The sequence below is a fragment of the Nuphar pumila genome, chromosome 15 (assembly GCF_984573655.1).
Source record: "Nuphar pumila chromosome 15, dmNupPumi1.hap1.1, whole genome shotgun sequence".
In the NCBI taxonomy this organism is placed as follows: Eukaryota; Viridiplantae; Streptophyta; class Magnoliopsida; order Nymphaeales; family Nymphaeaceae; genus Nuphar; species Nuphar pumila.
This window is the reverse complement of record NC_143263.1, coordinates 77,536,696-77,551,026: the sequence shown is the minus strand read 5'-3', so window position 1 is coordinate 77,551,026 and position 14,331 is coordinate 77,536,696. Positions and strand designations below refer to the sequence as shown.

The following is a 14,331-nucleotide window of genomic DNA, read 5'->3' as shown; positions in this document are numbered from 1 at the left end:
CCGCGGATACACCAAACGGGTAAAATCCCCGAGGTTAAGTTAGGTTCACAAGGTAACTTAACATATAAGTTATATTTTATTATTAGGTTTCAAACCTAGCCTTCGACCGAATCACCTTCGGAACGTTAGACCTCCACATCTAATGTTGGGGACACTAGAGACACTCCACGCCTACAAGTGTCACTTTCTTGGTATACCAAAACATATGCATTCATTCATGATTCATAAACACATGAGAACATTTATGCAGGATTGTACATGCTAAATGTAGGCATATGAAACTTTTCATTCATAACATGTGTTAACATTCACACACATGAACATAACCCGGATCGAGAAATTGAATTTCAGGGCTGCACAATTTCATATCATCTATGCACCTATACCAAAACAAACTTTGCAATAACATGTTAACAGGTATGCATTCATATCCAACATGCTAAATTCAAACTAAAGCATAAGAAGAATTTCACATTAAGTCCACCGTACTTGGCAAAAATCTGAAAAATAATCACATGACTAGGCTCGTTCCTTTTTTATTGTACACGAGTACTTGGAATCACTAGAGATAGTATATTGCTAATGCATATCGTATCAATTCCAAGCATATGAAACCAAACCTCATTCTTTTGTACACAACAAGCCAACTTTAATTTAATTAACAAGTCTTGAAATAAATTTAAAAAGCATAGCTGAATACCCAAATTTTTTTTGAAGAAGGTTTACACCCACCTAACCGACTGACAGTCGGCTGGAGCTCGACACCAGCCTAGCCGACCCAGTCGGCTAGGGCCGGCTGCCCCAGGCACAAAACATTTAAAACAGAATTCTTTTTAGAAACAACTATACATGTATCATGCAAGGTTCCGTAACGAACACACTGGAATTATTCTCAAGGTTGCACATACATGTTTTTACAGATTTAAGACTTAAATATGCAAAGATTAAACATGGTTACATTCACATATGACAATATCCAAAATAAATCATATGCACGTTCATAAAGTCTAACAGAATCACTAAGCCACTTGTGTATGCTCATTCCACTAAGCATATGTATTCAATGTTTTCAGCAAGCACATCATTACACATTTTTTTTTGTAAAATACCATGCATACACCACGATTTCAACATACAGTTTCATGCATTTAATCAGTCCATGACATGATTCACTCATAGGAATCGATTCCCACAAGAACTAGGCATCAAACGAAAGCATATACATTACTTAAAAATTCAGTTTTAACACAGAAATTAGTAGGTACAAAAATTTATTTTTAAAGAATGAAAAGAGTCAAAAACACATGCATGAAAAGGGATCCATAGATCCTATTTCGTATATCTTATCACGTATATCTATTCTTTTATCATGATTTTGATCATGGTATAGCATGAGAATCGAATCGGTATTCGATTTTTCACTTATGTCAAAAGAAGAGACCCGTACTTCAAAATTGACGTGGGGGTGAGCGTGCTCTGTTGCGCAAATCTGTAAACAAATAAAGGTGATAATTAACATACAAAAAGTTTTGACCGAGTCAGGATTGACCCCATGCAGTGGAAGTAGGGGCGACATGTGTGGGCTCGACAACCTGGCGAGCCCAGACCTGACCGGCTAACCCGAAGGCTGAGGTTAAGCAATCCCCTACCAGCTATACAACTATACCACTGGGATTCGAACTTGCCAAGTCCCAACACAAGGTGATGTGCACTAACTGCTCCTGCCACACAAGCAGTGCCCCCTTTGGTCCTACCGAAATGGGGGAATCAGGCAGGGGCATGCCCCTGCCTGTTGAAATTACAGAAGCTACAGGGGGGCGAGCCCCTGCCTGCCGAGAACTAAGGCAGCAGGGGGCATCACCCCTGCCTGTCGAGAACAAAGGGGCGGCAGGGGCGTCACCCCTGCCTGCCAGAAACCAAAAGGTGGTAGGGTCATCGCCCCTGCCAGCCAAAAACAGGAGGGCAGCAGGGGCGAGCCCCTGCCTGCCGAAATCCCAAAGGTGGCAGGGGGCAAGCCCCTGCCCGCCAGCAACAGAAAGGGAGGGCGCAGGGAGGGGCTCAGCCCCTCCCCTTCCAACAAGGAGCCCAGAGAGAGAGGGGAGGCACAACACGGGGCTTCGGCCTCCTGCCAGCCTCTCGACGAATGCAGAGAGAGAGAGAGAGAGAGAGAGGGGAGGCACGGCAGGGGGCCATCGGCCTCCCTGCGAGCACAAAAGGGGGGAAGGGGAAGGCACAACAGGGGGCCGCCGGCCTCCGATCGGCCCTCCGACAGCTTGAAAAGAGGAAGACGAAGAAGAAGACGTACCTGGAGAGAGTGCGCCGGCGTCGACCGGCATCGCACGCAGGGAGCGAGGAACGAGAGAGAGAGAGAGAGGAGGCGGCGTCGATGTCGGGCTCCCCTGTGGAGTCGCCGGCGACAGCCGTGACAGGTCGTCAGAGAGGGAGAAGAGAGGAGAAGCTCAGGGTTGAGGGTTTCCCCTCACCCTTGCGTGCTTTTAAAGGCACATGAGGAGAGTGCGCGATTCAGGAAACCCCAAAGGGGTTTCCTTTTTTTTTCTCGCAGAGGGGGAAAAGGGAGAGCAGCGCGGGGGAGGAAGAGGATTTTAAAAGACCCTCGCCCCCCTGCGTATCACGTTATAACCCTAATAGGTTAACGGGTCCAGGTCCGGATCCGACCCAGGTCCGGGTCCGGATCCGACCCGGGTCCAATTTTTTTTAAAAAATTTCATGGGTTTTACACTTTATTTCTTTGAAAGGTGTGGAGTTTGGTTTTAATTTGGGAATGAGATCTGTAACATCACTCTTTTTTACATTCTTTCCCCTGTCTATGTTTAAGCTGGGCGATATATACTAATTCTATTTCTGATATGTTGGTCGTTGAAGGTTCTCAATGCACTGTACAACCTTTGCAAGATAAATAAGAGAAGGCAGGAACAAGCAGCTGAAAATGGAATCATTCCACACTTGATGCGGTTTATCATGTCTGATTCTCCACTGAAGCAGTATGCCTTGCCTCTGTTATGTGATATGGCCCATGCATCACGTAATTCGAGAGAGCAGCTAAGAGCTCATGGAGGATTGGATGTATACCTTAGTCTATTAGATGATGAAGTGTGGTCGGTGACATCACTGGACTCTCTTGCAGTATGCTTAGCACATGATAATGATCATAAGAAAGTGGAGCAAGCATTATTGAAGAAGGAAGCTGTCCAGAAACTGGTGAAGTTCTTCCAGTGCTGTTCGGAGGCGTCCTTTGTACACATTTTGGAACCATTCTTGAAGATTATAACGTAAGTTGCGCCTTATTCCTTGGATTTAATTAATATTTTAGTAAAATTTTATCAATGATTTAATTGAGTACATTGGCTAAATAAGTCACGGTTGCAACACAGAAAATCACCACGGATTAATACAACATTGGCTGTTAACGGACTGACACCATTGCTAATTGCAAGACTCGACCATCAAGATGCCATTGCTCGTCTAAACCTTCTCAAACTGATAAAGGTAAGATGGATCTGTTTTCTAGGTATAAGTTTTGATTTGCTTTATAGGTATTTTTTTTCAATTATAGCCACCTAAACAGTTGGTGGTGGGAAGATGTCGATCATCCATACAAATGCTCAAAGCTTCTATTTTGCACAAGCTGGTCAGGGTCACCATTTGCACAAACCTTGTTTGTTCGAGAGAGAGAGAGAGAGAGAGAGTCGTCATTCTTCTTGGGGCCTTCATATGGTGACCTTTATCATTCTAGGGCCTGATTTACTGCTGGACAATGGGTTGCAAGCTTGTATTCATTTATCTCGATCAATACTGATACTATATCTTTGTCTGGGCAGGCTGTGTATGAGCATCACCCTCGGCCAAAGCAACTCATAGTGGAGAACGATCTGCCACAGAAGCTACAGAATTTGATCGAAGAGCGTAGAGATGGAGAGCGCTCTGGGGGCCAAGTACTGGTTAAACAGATGGCAACGGCGCTGCTCAAAGCTCTCCACATCAACACTGTTCTATAGCACAGTTATGGCGTTTGTAAAGTTTGTGATTGAGAGCCATTATGTAATTAGTTTTCCATGTTTTGTATAATAGGAATTCTTACGGGAAGAAAGGGAATATGATGACCTGCATTTCGATCAGGTTATTGGGATAAAGGCTGCTTGTTTTTTTGCCTGGCCTTTCCATAAGCTGTAATTTAACAACTTTTTGGCAGAGTTAGTGTATTTTTGTTGTGTGAGAAATAATTCCTGTACTAGTTTTTTTTTTAATGAGAAAAAAATTCTATTATTCAGAAAGGAAAGGCTACGAGAAGTCACCTGGGGACAAATAGAGATGGGCGATTACATCCAATACGGGATTGGCCAACCCAATACAAGTTGGTGTTTGGCCATTACAGAGAAGCAGCGTCACAAACATCTGCTTCAATTTGTGAAATAACAGAAGAGACCCAAGATACAGCACCACGGATTAGCCTGTTCTGTTCGCACCATACCCTCCACTAGGGCTGTCAACGGGTTGGGTTTGTATAGGGTACCCGACCCGACTCTGAATTCCTGGGTATGGTCTTCAAAATGCCGACCCGAATAATATTTGGATCGAGCTGAACCAGACCCGAGCAATATGCAGGCTGGGTTTGGGTTATGATTTTTGCCGGGTACCTGACCCAACCCAGCTATTTGCCAGGTATCCGACCTGACCTGAGTATTTTATATGTATTTTTAATAAAAAAAATTCTAAAATTATCCGGGTCTGGGATTTTGTTTTCATGACCCGGCAAAACCTGAACCTGATCATTAATTATATGGGTGGGTCTGGGTTGACCCTGACCCGGCCCGATGACGGCCCTACCCTCCACCAAGCTGCAACTAACCAAAACGTCCAGACTAGCTTCCATTTAGAGGATGACTTGAACATAGGAGGGCCCAACAGTAAGTCACGGAAAACGAACCTGATCGAATGTGCACATGGATACCAGGCCAAGCATGGTTGAACAGGCGTTGAAAAACCTTACGGAAGCAGAGCAAATGCTCAGCAGACTTCAATTTCACCTTGCGCATCTGTTGGCAAGGCAGGCCCCAAACCTTTTAACTTGGTCAGCGAAGAAGGATGCTTTCGGGGACGGGCCTCAAATCCATAGAGACTTGTCTGGAAACTAATTGAAGGCCCGCCAAATATGCCGAATTGGTGGAGAAGCCACCATCTTTTACAAGGACCCACTTAGGCTGTCAACCCCATTGTTGTCATGATCGATTCCATTGCTTGAAGAAAAATCAAGAAATTTGGCCCACCCTTCCAAATGAAAGAAGCCTTATGCCGTGAGCTACAAGGTGCCCAATTTTTTGAGGGACCCGAGAGCTTATATTTGGCCTTTAAGAAAGGTACCCAAAAAGCCATCATTGTGAGCCAGCGTCCACCACCTTCTGCAGAGAAGAGCTTCTTGATTAAGGGCAGAGAGATTCCAGATGCCAAGACCTCCCCTAGAGCGCGGTTTGATGACATCACCCCAAGGAACGAGAGCCTTGGATGGGCCGCTACCACCCCCACAGGAACTTCCGGAACAATTTTGTAAATGCATTGCTCGTGTTTCTTAGGCAGACGAAGCAAGCTTAATGCATACATGGGGAAAAGGCCTAGAGAGTGACGAATGAGAGTTTCATTGCCAGCTTTGGAGAAGAGGGAGACCCTACCATGAATCCAATTTCCTGGATTTTTTCTCTTCAATAGAATCCCAGAAGGAGCTCCGAATGTTCTTTTCACTAATTTGCAATCCAAGATAATTCAGCTGCAAACTGAGATTAGCACACCCAAATAAAATATCAGAATAGCCAAACTATATGGTGGGGGGCGTTAAATATTGCGAGTTGGCGCTTTTGTTCACTGAGGGATAGTCCTGTAGCAGCCTCGACAGCTTTAATAAGGAGCCATATACGGGACATTTGCTGAATTGAGGCAACTTCCATAATTAAAAAATCGTCTGCATATTGAAGGCCAAAGAAATTTGGAAGCTTCAGAAGGTTTAGGTCTTCTCCTTCAATGAGATCGAGATCAATTGCTTTCATGAAAAGACCAGCAAAGATCGAAAAGCATGGGGGATAACGGACATCCCTGACAGAGTCCTCTACAGAAGTCATGAATGGGGATGAATGCACATTGGTTGAGGTAGACCAAAGTTGGAAGAAATGGCATTGGCCGATTGGCCAGGATTTTTGCCAAGATTTTGTGCTTAATGCATAAATTTTGTGCCATGTAATTGCAGGTGGAGCGACCAATCTTCAAAGCTAAATGGTGACTTATGCGGCTGACTTACGGGGTTGCTATCTAGCCTTGATTGGATGGTTAAGATTGAATGTATGATGAAACCCATCCTATCTCAAATGATGGGATCCGTGAGCATGTGCATCTTGTAATTAGCAATTGATTATAGGTTTCGATACTGCAAAATAACTGTTCATCATCATCAACTAGGATCGGTATGATTTTTTTTACAAGATGGGTCTTACCAAAAATAAATGACAAGCTAATGATGTCGTAAGAATCATCTTGGGCCACGAATCGTTTTACAAATGATTTAGGTGAAACAGGCAATATCAATTCAGAGATGAAGCTACCAACTTTTAATCAGAATGACGTGCCAGAAAATTATTAAAATAATAATAATGATTGAGAAAATAATAGACGTGATCTCTCATATCTGTTTACTGGCAATCAGCTGTGGGATCTACAGAATCTGATGTGCAGGTTTTTCCAGCGATGCAAAAAATTGACTCAACAAAACTTATAGATCACATCTATGATGTTAGATTAGGCTGCCCATTTTATCATATGTTGTAAAATAAAACTTTCAAAATTCATTGTTGCTGATTATTATTTTTCAATTGCACTTGGAGTAGGTGGGATTGCTTTTTCTCGTTTGTTACCTTCATTTCAATAATATATCGTACATGAATTGCTTCAAGGACCACTAGCCATCACGAAAACGTACAATTTTTTCCTTCACTAGGATTCCTCAAGGCCATGCTAGTTTGCTTTAATTCTTTTACAGTTTGGATAAACCGATGTGCTTTGTTCACCATGAGATGGATGGTCATGGTAGTTCTACGAAAAGCCTTCGGTACAGATTTCTGTGAATTTTAGTGTCAACGAGTAGAACCTCATTACTCGTCCATACTTGTCTGGGAGGAACAGTTAGTGCATGTTACCTTGTGTTTGGACGTTGCAAGTTCGAATCCCAATGGTATAGTTATATAACTAGTAGGATCTGCCTAAAAGCGTTTTTACATGACTTTTTTTTATCACAAGGAATCTTCTCTGGAAAACCTCAGGTGGGACCCCACGATCACCCTGCCTTAGGAGGTCGGCCACCTCTGAAAGCCCTTTTTATTTTGCAATGAAACTGTTCCTTTTTTTTAGTACTTTAAAGCTCCCTTCCCAGCTAAGCTTCTTCTTGTTTTTTGAAGAAGAGGCAAACTTAATTTTATTACTGAAAGATTCAGATAGAGCATAAGACGATGAGTGACTGTCCCAAAGCTTTACAAGGAGAGCAGTGCACCCGACAAAAAGAGGGCGAATCCAATGAAGATCCGTCGCCGGCCACTTGAGAGCAACTATGTGAAATACATGAGAGAGGATATGAGTGAGAATAAGCTTCTTGTTGTTTTATTTTTTATTTTACCTTTTGTTTGAATAAAAAAATGGAAATCTTTACATTTGGGATGCAAACGGTTTGGATTTCCAAGTACATAGAGATTCAGATCATAATCGGATCCGGAACAACCAAAAATTAAAAAGCTCCATCCTGTTGCATCCCTACTTTACATGATATGAGAAAATAAAACATCTAAGAGGAATCATTTTGCATCTTTTTCAATTATTTCTAGGATATCAGGAATTGGGTAAGAGCTCTAAATTGTATCCTTTTGCATCTACTTTGGTGATTTGAGTTGTAAATTGTATACTTTAAAAGACATTAAGACTATTTAGAGGTTCACTGTTGGCTGTCTTAGATTTCAAGGACCTCATGGGCTTAAATGTCCTTATGAAGCGATAGTATGACGGTGGGAGCCATCATATGTCCATCCTAGTATTCAACCCACAGATATGATTGGTTCACATTCACACCAACCAGACTAATCCTAACCATCCAGATGCATCAATTGGGCAGCTAAATCTGACATATAACGCACATCAACATATGTCCTCAGTTAGGATAATTTTCTCTAGTAAAGTTTCCAAAGTCAGTTTCACCTAACCTTCTTTATGGTTCTGCAGAAATAGAAAGTCTCTATGTTTGATTGCTTCGGGTCTTAGTCACGGTGAGTCAAAGATCCATGTATTTTTTGGGGTTTTTGAGAATCTCACAATCAAGGATTTGAGATACCTTGTTTGTAAAATTTAGGATCTGGTATGGGCCCCATGCCAAATCAGGCCGTTAGATACTAGAATTCTCGAAACAATGAAAAGCTCCTTGATTAACTGAAATGAAATGTTCTTGGCACTTTCACAATTAAGGCTCTAGGAGAAGGGTAATGCCACCTACCTGTACAGGCGTTTGGGAACCCTGATTTGGGAAATTAGAATGGTGTTGAGAGTGGAGAGTAGAGTGTAGATGGGCTATTTTCAACTTTATTATTATAAGGATGTAGTGGACAACACCCGCCTCATCACCCATTTTCTTCTCCACTCTGATCACCCTCTCATCTGCACTCCAATGTGGACTCCCAAATATAGCCTAAACGGATCTTTGATTTCTAGCCACCTTCTAATTGCTGGTCATCAATAGAATATAAGAACAAGCAATGATTTTCCATTATGTGGGTCCCATCATGAACTACCAGCACTCAGAGTAGTGGGCATGATATCCATCATCATCTCCAGACTCCAGGCAGTGTGGTGTGAACCCCAAGATCCTTCCCTTTTGCCAATTTCTACTACTTAGATCCCCCCCACTACCCAATGCTAGAAGGGCACACCCCCATTACCTTTTTTTTTAAGATAGAATGAAATCACTCAAGAGAAGTGTATCCTTTTCCTTTAGAGAGATTTTCAAAAGTGGCTGCTGGGTTCTGAACTTATCCTTTTCTCTAGGATGACAATTGGACTACAGCTTTTGAAAAGAGAATGAGAAATAATACACGTTTTGTTCAGAGATATTTGTTGTATGGTTTGTTGTAAAGCAAAAACAAAAAGCCAAGTTGATGTTACATGTGTGAAAGATCAAGTGTAGTATTTCTGCAACTCTTTTCTGGTCTTCAAATATGTGCTTTTGTGGAAGGGGAAGAGGCAAGTAAAACCTGAGAGTTGTGAAGCAGAAAATCTTTCCCCTTCCAATTGATAAACCAAAATGGATGTTGGAAGACCAACAAGGAAGATCATGGTGGCCCTTGAAGATAATGAAGAGAGCATCTATTCATTGGAATGGGCTTTGAATCATCTTGCATCTCCAGTTGTTGGTTCCAATTCAAGTGGGTTTGTGCTTTTATATGTTGCTCCAGAAGCTATGTCAAGCACTCCATTAACAGGGAAAGGTACATATATAGTTTTGCTTGGAAAATGACTCTTAATTTCCTTTTTCTTTTTGTTTGGAAAAGTCTTCTCTTAATTCTTGTGTTTATCAGACCCCAAGGGGTTGCCAACATGGTCTCAGACTTGTGGATTGGGAGGTCTTCCCCATCTGCAATTCAAATCCCCATATCGGCACCCCTTCTGCAAGGATGCTTCCTAGGGTTCCAGGGGGGTTCCTATGGGTTTTTATACCATTAGGACAGTGATGGTAGGTTAAGACCAGCATTATTAGGCCTCTGATCCCGAGTGTGGTTTCTTCGCAAAACAAACTAAAAGAAAAATTGGGTTTTCTCCTTATTGCAGAAGTTGCATTTACGAACCATGTCTTGAGCATCTTGGAGAGGAATCAAAAGCGAACGGCGCAGAAAGTGATCGAACAAGCTAGGAAGCTGTGTGAGAAACATGATGTGAGGACATTATGATTAAGTTTTTATAGTGAAGTACATTAATATCAATACTAAATTACTGGGTCTCCTGTTTAGTTTTGGTCAGTTTCTCATGAGTGTATTTGGGCAGTGCACACGGCACAATTTCAGTTCATTTCACCTACGTACTATCTCTTGTTTGTAGTGGTGTCAAATGGTAAAAATCAGAGTTCATGACTTGGTATCTTTTAAATGATGCCAAATCATACTCTTTAACGGTCCTTTGATGCAAAAGAAAGTAAACCAACAGAAAAAAATGTTACCTTGAGATCCAGCATCTTTTGTCCAAGCAAACTGTTCTTGACGTGTGTCATGGAAGTTTGGAAAATGGTTTTATTGGTTAAGTTGCCTGGAGACATTTTCATTGAAGTAAAAGGTCGGATTAATTTTTTTTCTCTTAGAATGGGTTTCTAAGAAAATTCTGTTTGGAAAAGGTTTTAATTTCCATATTTTCTTTAAGGAACACAACCGTAATCAAAAGTTCTAATGCACTAGGAAATATAAGTTCAAGGAAGAATCTAAGATAACCTCACAAAAACTAGCTTTCTAGTCAAGGTATATAAATCCACCTTGTGGTTTCAATTTGGATACACGGTCTTAACTAGAAAGTAGAAAATCCCCAAAGCAACTTGGTGCAAATTTTGTTGGGGGGAAGAGAGGTCATTGAAAAATGCACAGGAAGATACCTTAATCGTACATTGATGAGCAGTGATTGCATCTAGTGCAATTATTCGTACAATGCTTTTGGCAGGTAGCATATGAAGTGAAGGTGTTCCTTGGTGAGGCAAAGGTTGTGATATGCGATATGGCCAAAAAGCTTGGGGTGGACCTTCTTGTTGTTGGTACTCAAGATGGCGGATGGTTGAAAAGGTCCTCTCTCTCTCTCTCTGTATATATATATATATATATATATATATATATATATATATATATATATATATATATATATATATATATATATATATATATATATATATATATATATATATATAGGGTGCTCCCGAACTACCTACTCCCTCTTATTAGCCGTTGGATCTTTTGAGATCCAATGGCTGATGCCTGCAGAAATATAACTGATTCTACTTTAAATATGCAAGCAATACCTTAAATGGCACTCTCTCTCATCCTTTCCCATGCATCAGCCTTAAAATTTCTCTCTTTCTCATCATTTCTCATGCAACCTTAAATGACACTCTCTACCTCTCACAAATAGAAACTGTGGTGGGTATTGGACATGGACGTTGTATGTCTCATGCCAAAGACCTATGGCAGCCTAATCCTAATGCTTTTATAACCAGTGAATCTTAACCGGAACTCGGGTCAGAGTTGGGTCCAATTCTGGTTAGAATATCCCAAACCAGATGTCAGTCTGTGGTACTACTCGGATCTTATGGGTGCAGCTCAAATAACTATTGTGATCCATTTCATTGGTTTCAATTTTGGTTCTAGTAGACACTGATCGGGATGGTGATTGGTCAAAACCTGATCCATGGAGGACAGGTTCATTCGTGTTGATAGACATATGGTCCCAATTGATGCATCAAAGAGTACGATGTTGGAAATTGGTTTCTGACCCTAATTGATATTCAAAATGATTTAGGGAATCAGCCGGTACAGGCTGACTTGAATCGGGCTGGGTCAGTTGATTTATTTATTTTTTAATTCAAAAAATCATAAAAAAAATACAAGAAAAATGGCTGATTCAATCGTGAATCAACTTGAACTGGGGCGATTCAGCCCAATTCTATTGATTTCAACCCAGAGAAATTTTAAGTAGGGCTTGATTCATCCTTGAAGCCAATCGATTTGGTGACTGTGATTCGATTATGATAATATTGCATAATAGAGTTTCAAATGGGTCTGAGACGTTGACCTGGCATTGGATCAGACTTTCAATGATTGGGTCCGGTTTGTATCTGGATCCGACTTGCAACACATGGTAGAATTCTGGATACAAATACAATTGACCTTAAAGACATACATGGACATGGCAGGAGAGAGAGAGAGAGGTGGTTGGAAACTAACGTTTTTTTTAGAAAACCAAATGACATACATGGGCATGGCTGATGGCGTATGCACATGCCATCATCCAATGTAGTGTGTGAGAGATAGCCGTTTAAGACCCACCACTGTATCATTTGAGATAGAGAGAGAGTGAGTGTGTCATTTAATGCAATTGCATGGAAAAGAATGAGAAAAAGAAAGAAATTTTAAGGTTGCTGCATGGGAAAGGATGAGAGTGCCATTTAAGGCATTGCATGCGCATATTTAAAGTGGGAGCAATTATATTTCTGCATGCATCACAGCCGTTGGATCTCAAAAGATATGGCTGTGATGCATGCAATACCTTAAATGACAATCTCTCATCCTTTCCCATGCAGCAACCTTAAAATTTCTTTCTTTTTCTCATTCTTTTCCATGCAATTGCATTAAATGACTCTCTCTCTCTCTCTCTCTTAAGTGATACGGTGGTGGATCTTAAATGGCTCTCTCTTACGCACTACATGGGTGGTAGCATGTAATTTTAAGGCTGTTGCATGGAAAAGGATGAGAGAGAGTGTCATTTAAGTTATTGCATGCAAATTTAAAGTGGGAGCGCATGCATCACAGCTGTTGGATCTCAAAAGATCCAACGGCTAATAAGAGGGAGTAGGTACTTCGGGAGCACCATATCATTATTATATATATAAGGAACTTTCTCATAAAAAAATATAATATTTTCATTTTTTCAGTTTTTGTGCACATCTGGCCCTCCAAATGTGATCCATGTATCAAGTTTATGGGTTTTCATGTATATATATTTAGTCACTAGATTATAAGAACTGAAATTATGAGAACTAATGTGTGAACTGCAATTTTCATAGGTTTTTTGTTCTTTTCTCTTGAATCTAACCATATGGATGTGATCTATATGTTTGGTTTTATAAGAACACACTCTTGAATCATCGGATTTTGATGCATAAACAAGATTTTTTTAAGGCTTTAAAATCAATGGCTCATAATCTTCATAAATATTCAAGCATTCAAAAATCACATTTTTTCATAAAAAATATACCATCCAATGGTTGATTCCTATCAAATTCACCATGCTAAGCACATCCGCGTGGTTGGATTTGCAAAAAAAATATTGAAAATGATCATATTTCTAGTTTTCATATTCCAGTTCTCTCTCTCTCTCACATATATATATATATATATATATATATATATATATATATAGAGAGAGAGAGAGAGAGAGAGAGAGAGAGAGAGAGAGAGAGGTTCTATAGGATTTAACCTAACAAAAACACTAAACAATTGTGAAAAATAATGTGCCTAGGCTCTCCTACAGAACCTTTACCATCTCTAGATAGAGAGAGATGGTAAAGGTTCTGTAGGAGAGCCTAGGCACATTATTTTTCTCAATTGTTTAGTGTTTTTGTTGATTAAATCCTATGGATATAAATACATTTTCTAGTACGGAACAATTGTTAGATCATGTGATTGTGATTTACATTTATGTTTTTTAAGATCTTCATAAATCAAGGGTCCAGAAGCATTTATCTCTTTTCTATTTTTTTTCAGGTTCTTCACAGGAAGTAACATTGGACAATATTGTGTTGATCATGCCAAGTGTACTGTGGTTGTCGTAAAAAGAGCTCAACAAGACTTTTGACTCTTTTGTCTGTGTACAAGTAGGTGCACCAGGCTAAAGGGTCTTCATAATCCCACTTGCACAACAAGACGATTTAAAGGAAGAGTAGGCCCAGCCATTGGGGTTCTATCAGCATAATACTAGAGTGTTTATTGAAGCTTTCTTTAGTATTCTTGAGTGCAATTAAGTTTAAGATAATCCAAACTTGTTAATGTTGTCTCCCTAAATGATTGTAGGTTCCTTTTTTTTATTAGCAAGCTGGTTCCCATGAAATTTTTTGCTTTAATCACAAATTGCATATTGGTCAAATGCTACTAAGATCACTAAACATATAAATCGTTCCTTTGTTGTTTTTCTTTGAAGGCTTAAGTAGTGAAGTCCCCCTCATTGCGTGAAATGAGGTGCAAAGTTCCCCTATGTTTATCTATGGCGATATTTGGATTATGGATTTCCAGTTAGACCCTGGTTCGCAGGAATGAAAATACACTAGTGGGAATGAGGCCACGGTTTCAAGGAATCCATGTTGTAATGAGAAACCTCGGAGCCAGATTGGTGGATCAGGTGCCTGCAGGATATCCGGCAAACGGGATACTGACTATACCCAAGCTCAGTTATCCGGCACCAGATCTGTTTTAGAGGTTTCATGTCCGAATCCAAAAGTATGACGTAAAGCCATCCATATCCATTTATGTGGTATTTAACATTTACCAATAT

General features: G+C 40.5%; 2 protein-coding genes across 2 annotated transcripts in view; both read left to right on the top strand.

Moving 5' to 3' along the window:
- Positions 1-4,238, top strand: part of LOC149815674 (MAP3K epsilon protein kinase 1-like) — a 39,315-nt gene extending 35,077 nt beyond the window's left edge. The window contains exons 22-24 of the mRNA XM_089989955.1: positions 2,884-3,290; positions 3,393-3,507; positions 3,840-4,238. Coding sequence (XP_089846081.1) covers positions 2,884-3,290; positions 3,393-3,507; positions 3,840-4,016 — 699 coding nt within the window. The 3' untranslated portion in view covers positions 4,017-4,238. The remainder of the gene's footprint in view (positions 1-2,883; positions 3,291-3,392; positions 3,508-3,839) is intronic.
- Positions 4,239-9,337: 5,099 nt separating this feature from the next.
- Positions 9,338-13,638, top strand: LOC149815673 (universal stress protein A-like protein). The gene is made up of 4 exons (XM_089990603.1): positions 9,338-9,521; positions 9,862-9,965; positions 10,735-10,853; positions 13,548-13,638. Exons 1-4 carry the CDS (start codon positions 9,338-9,340, stop codon positions 13,636-13,638), a joined length of 498 nt encoding a protein of 165 aa, XP_089846729.1.
- Positions 13,639-14,331: the final 693 nt, after the last annotated feature.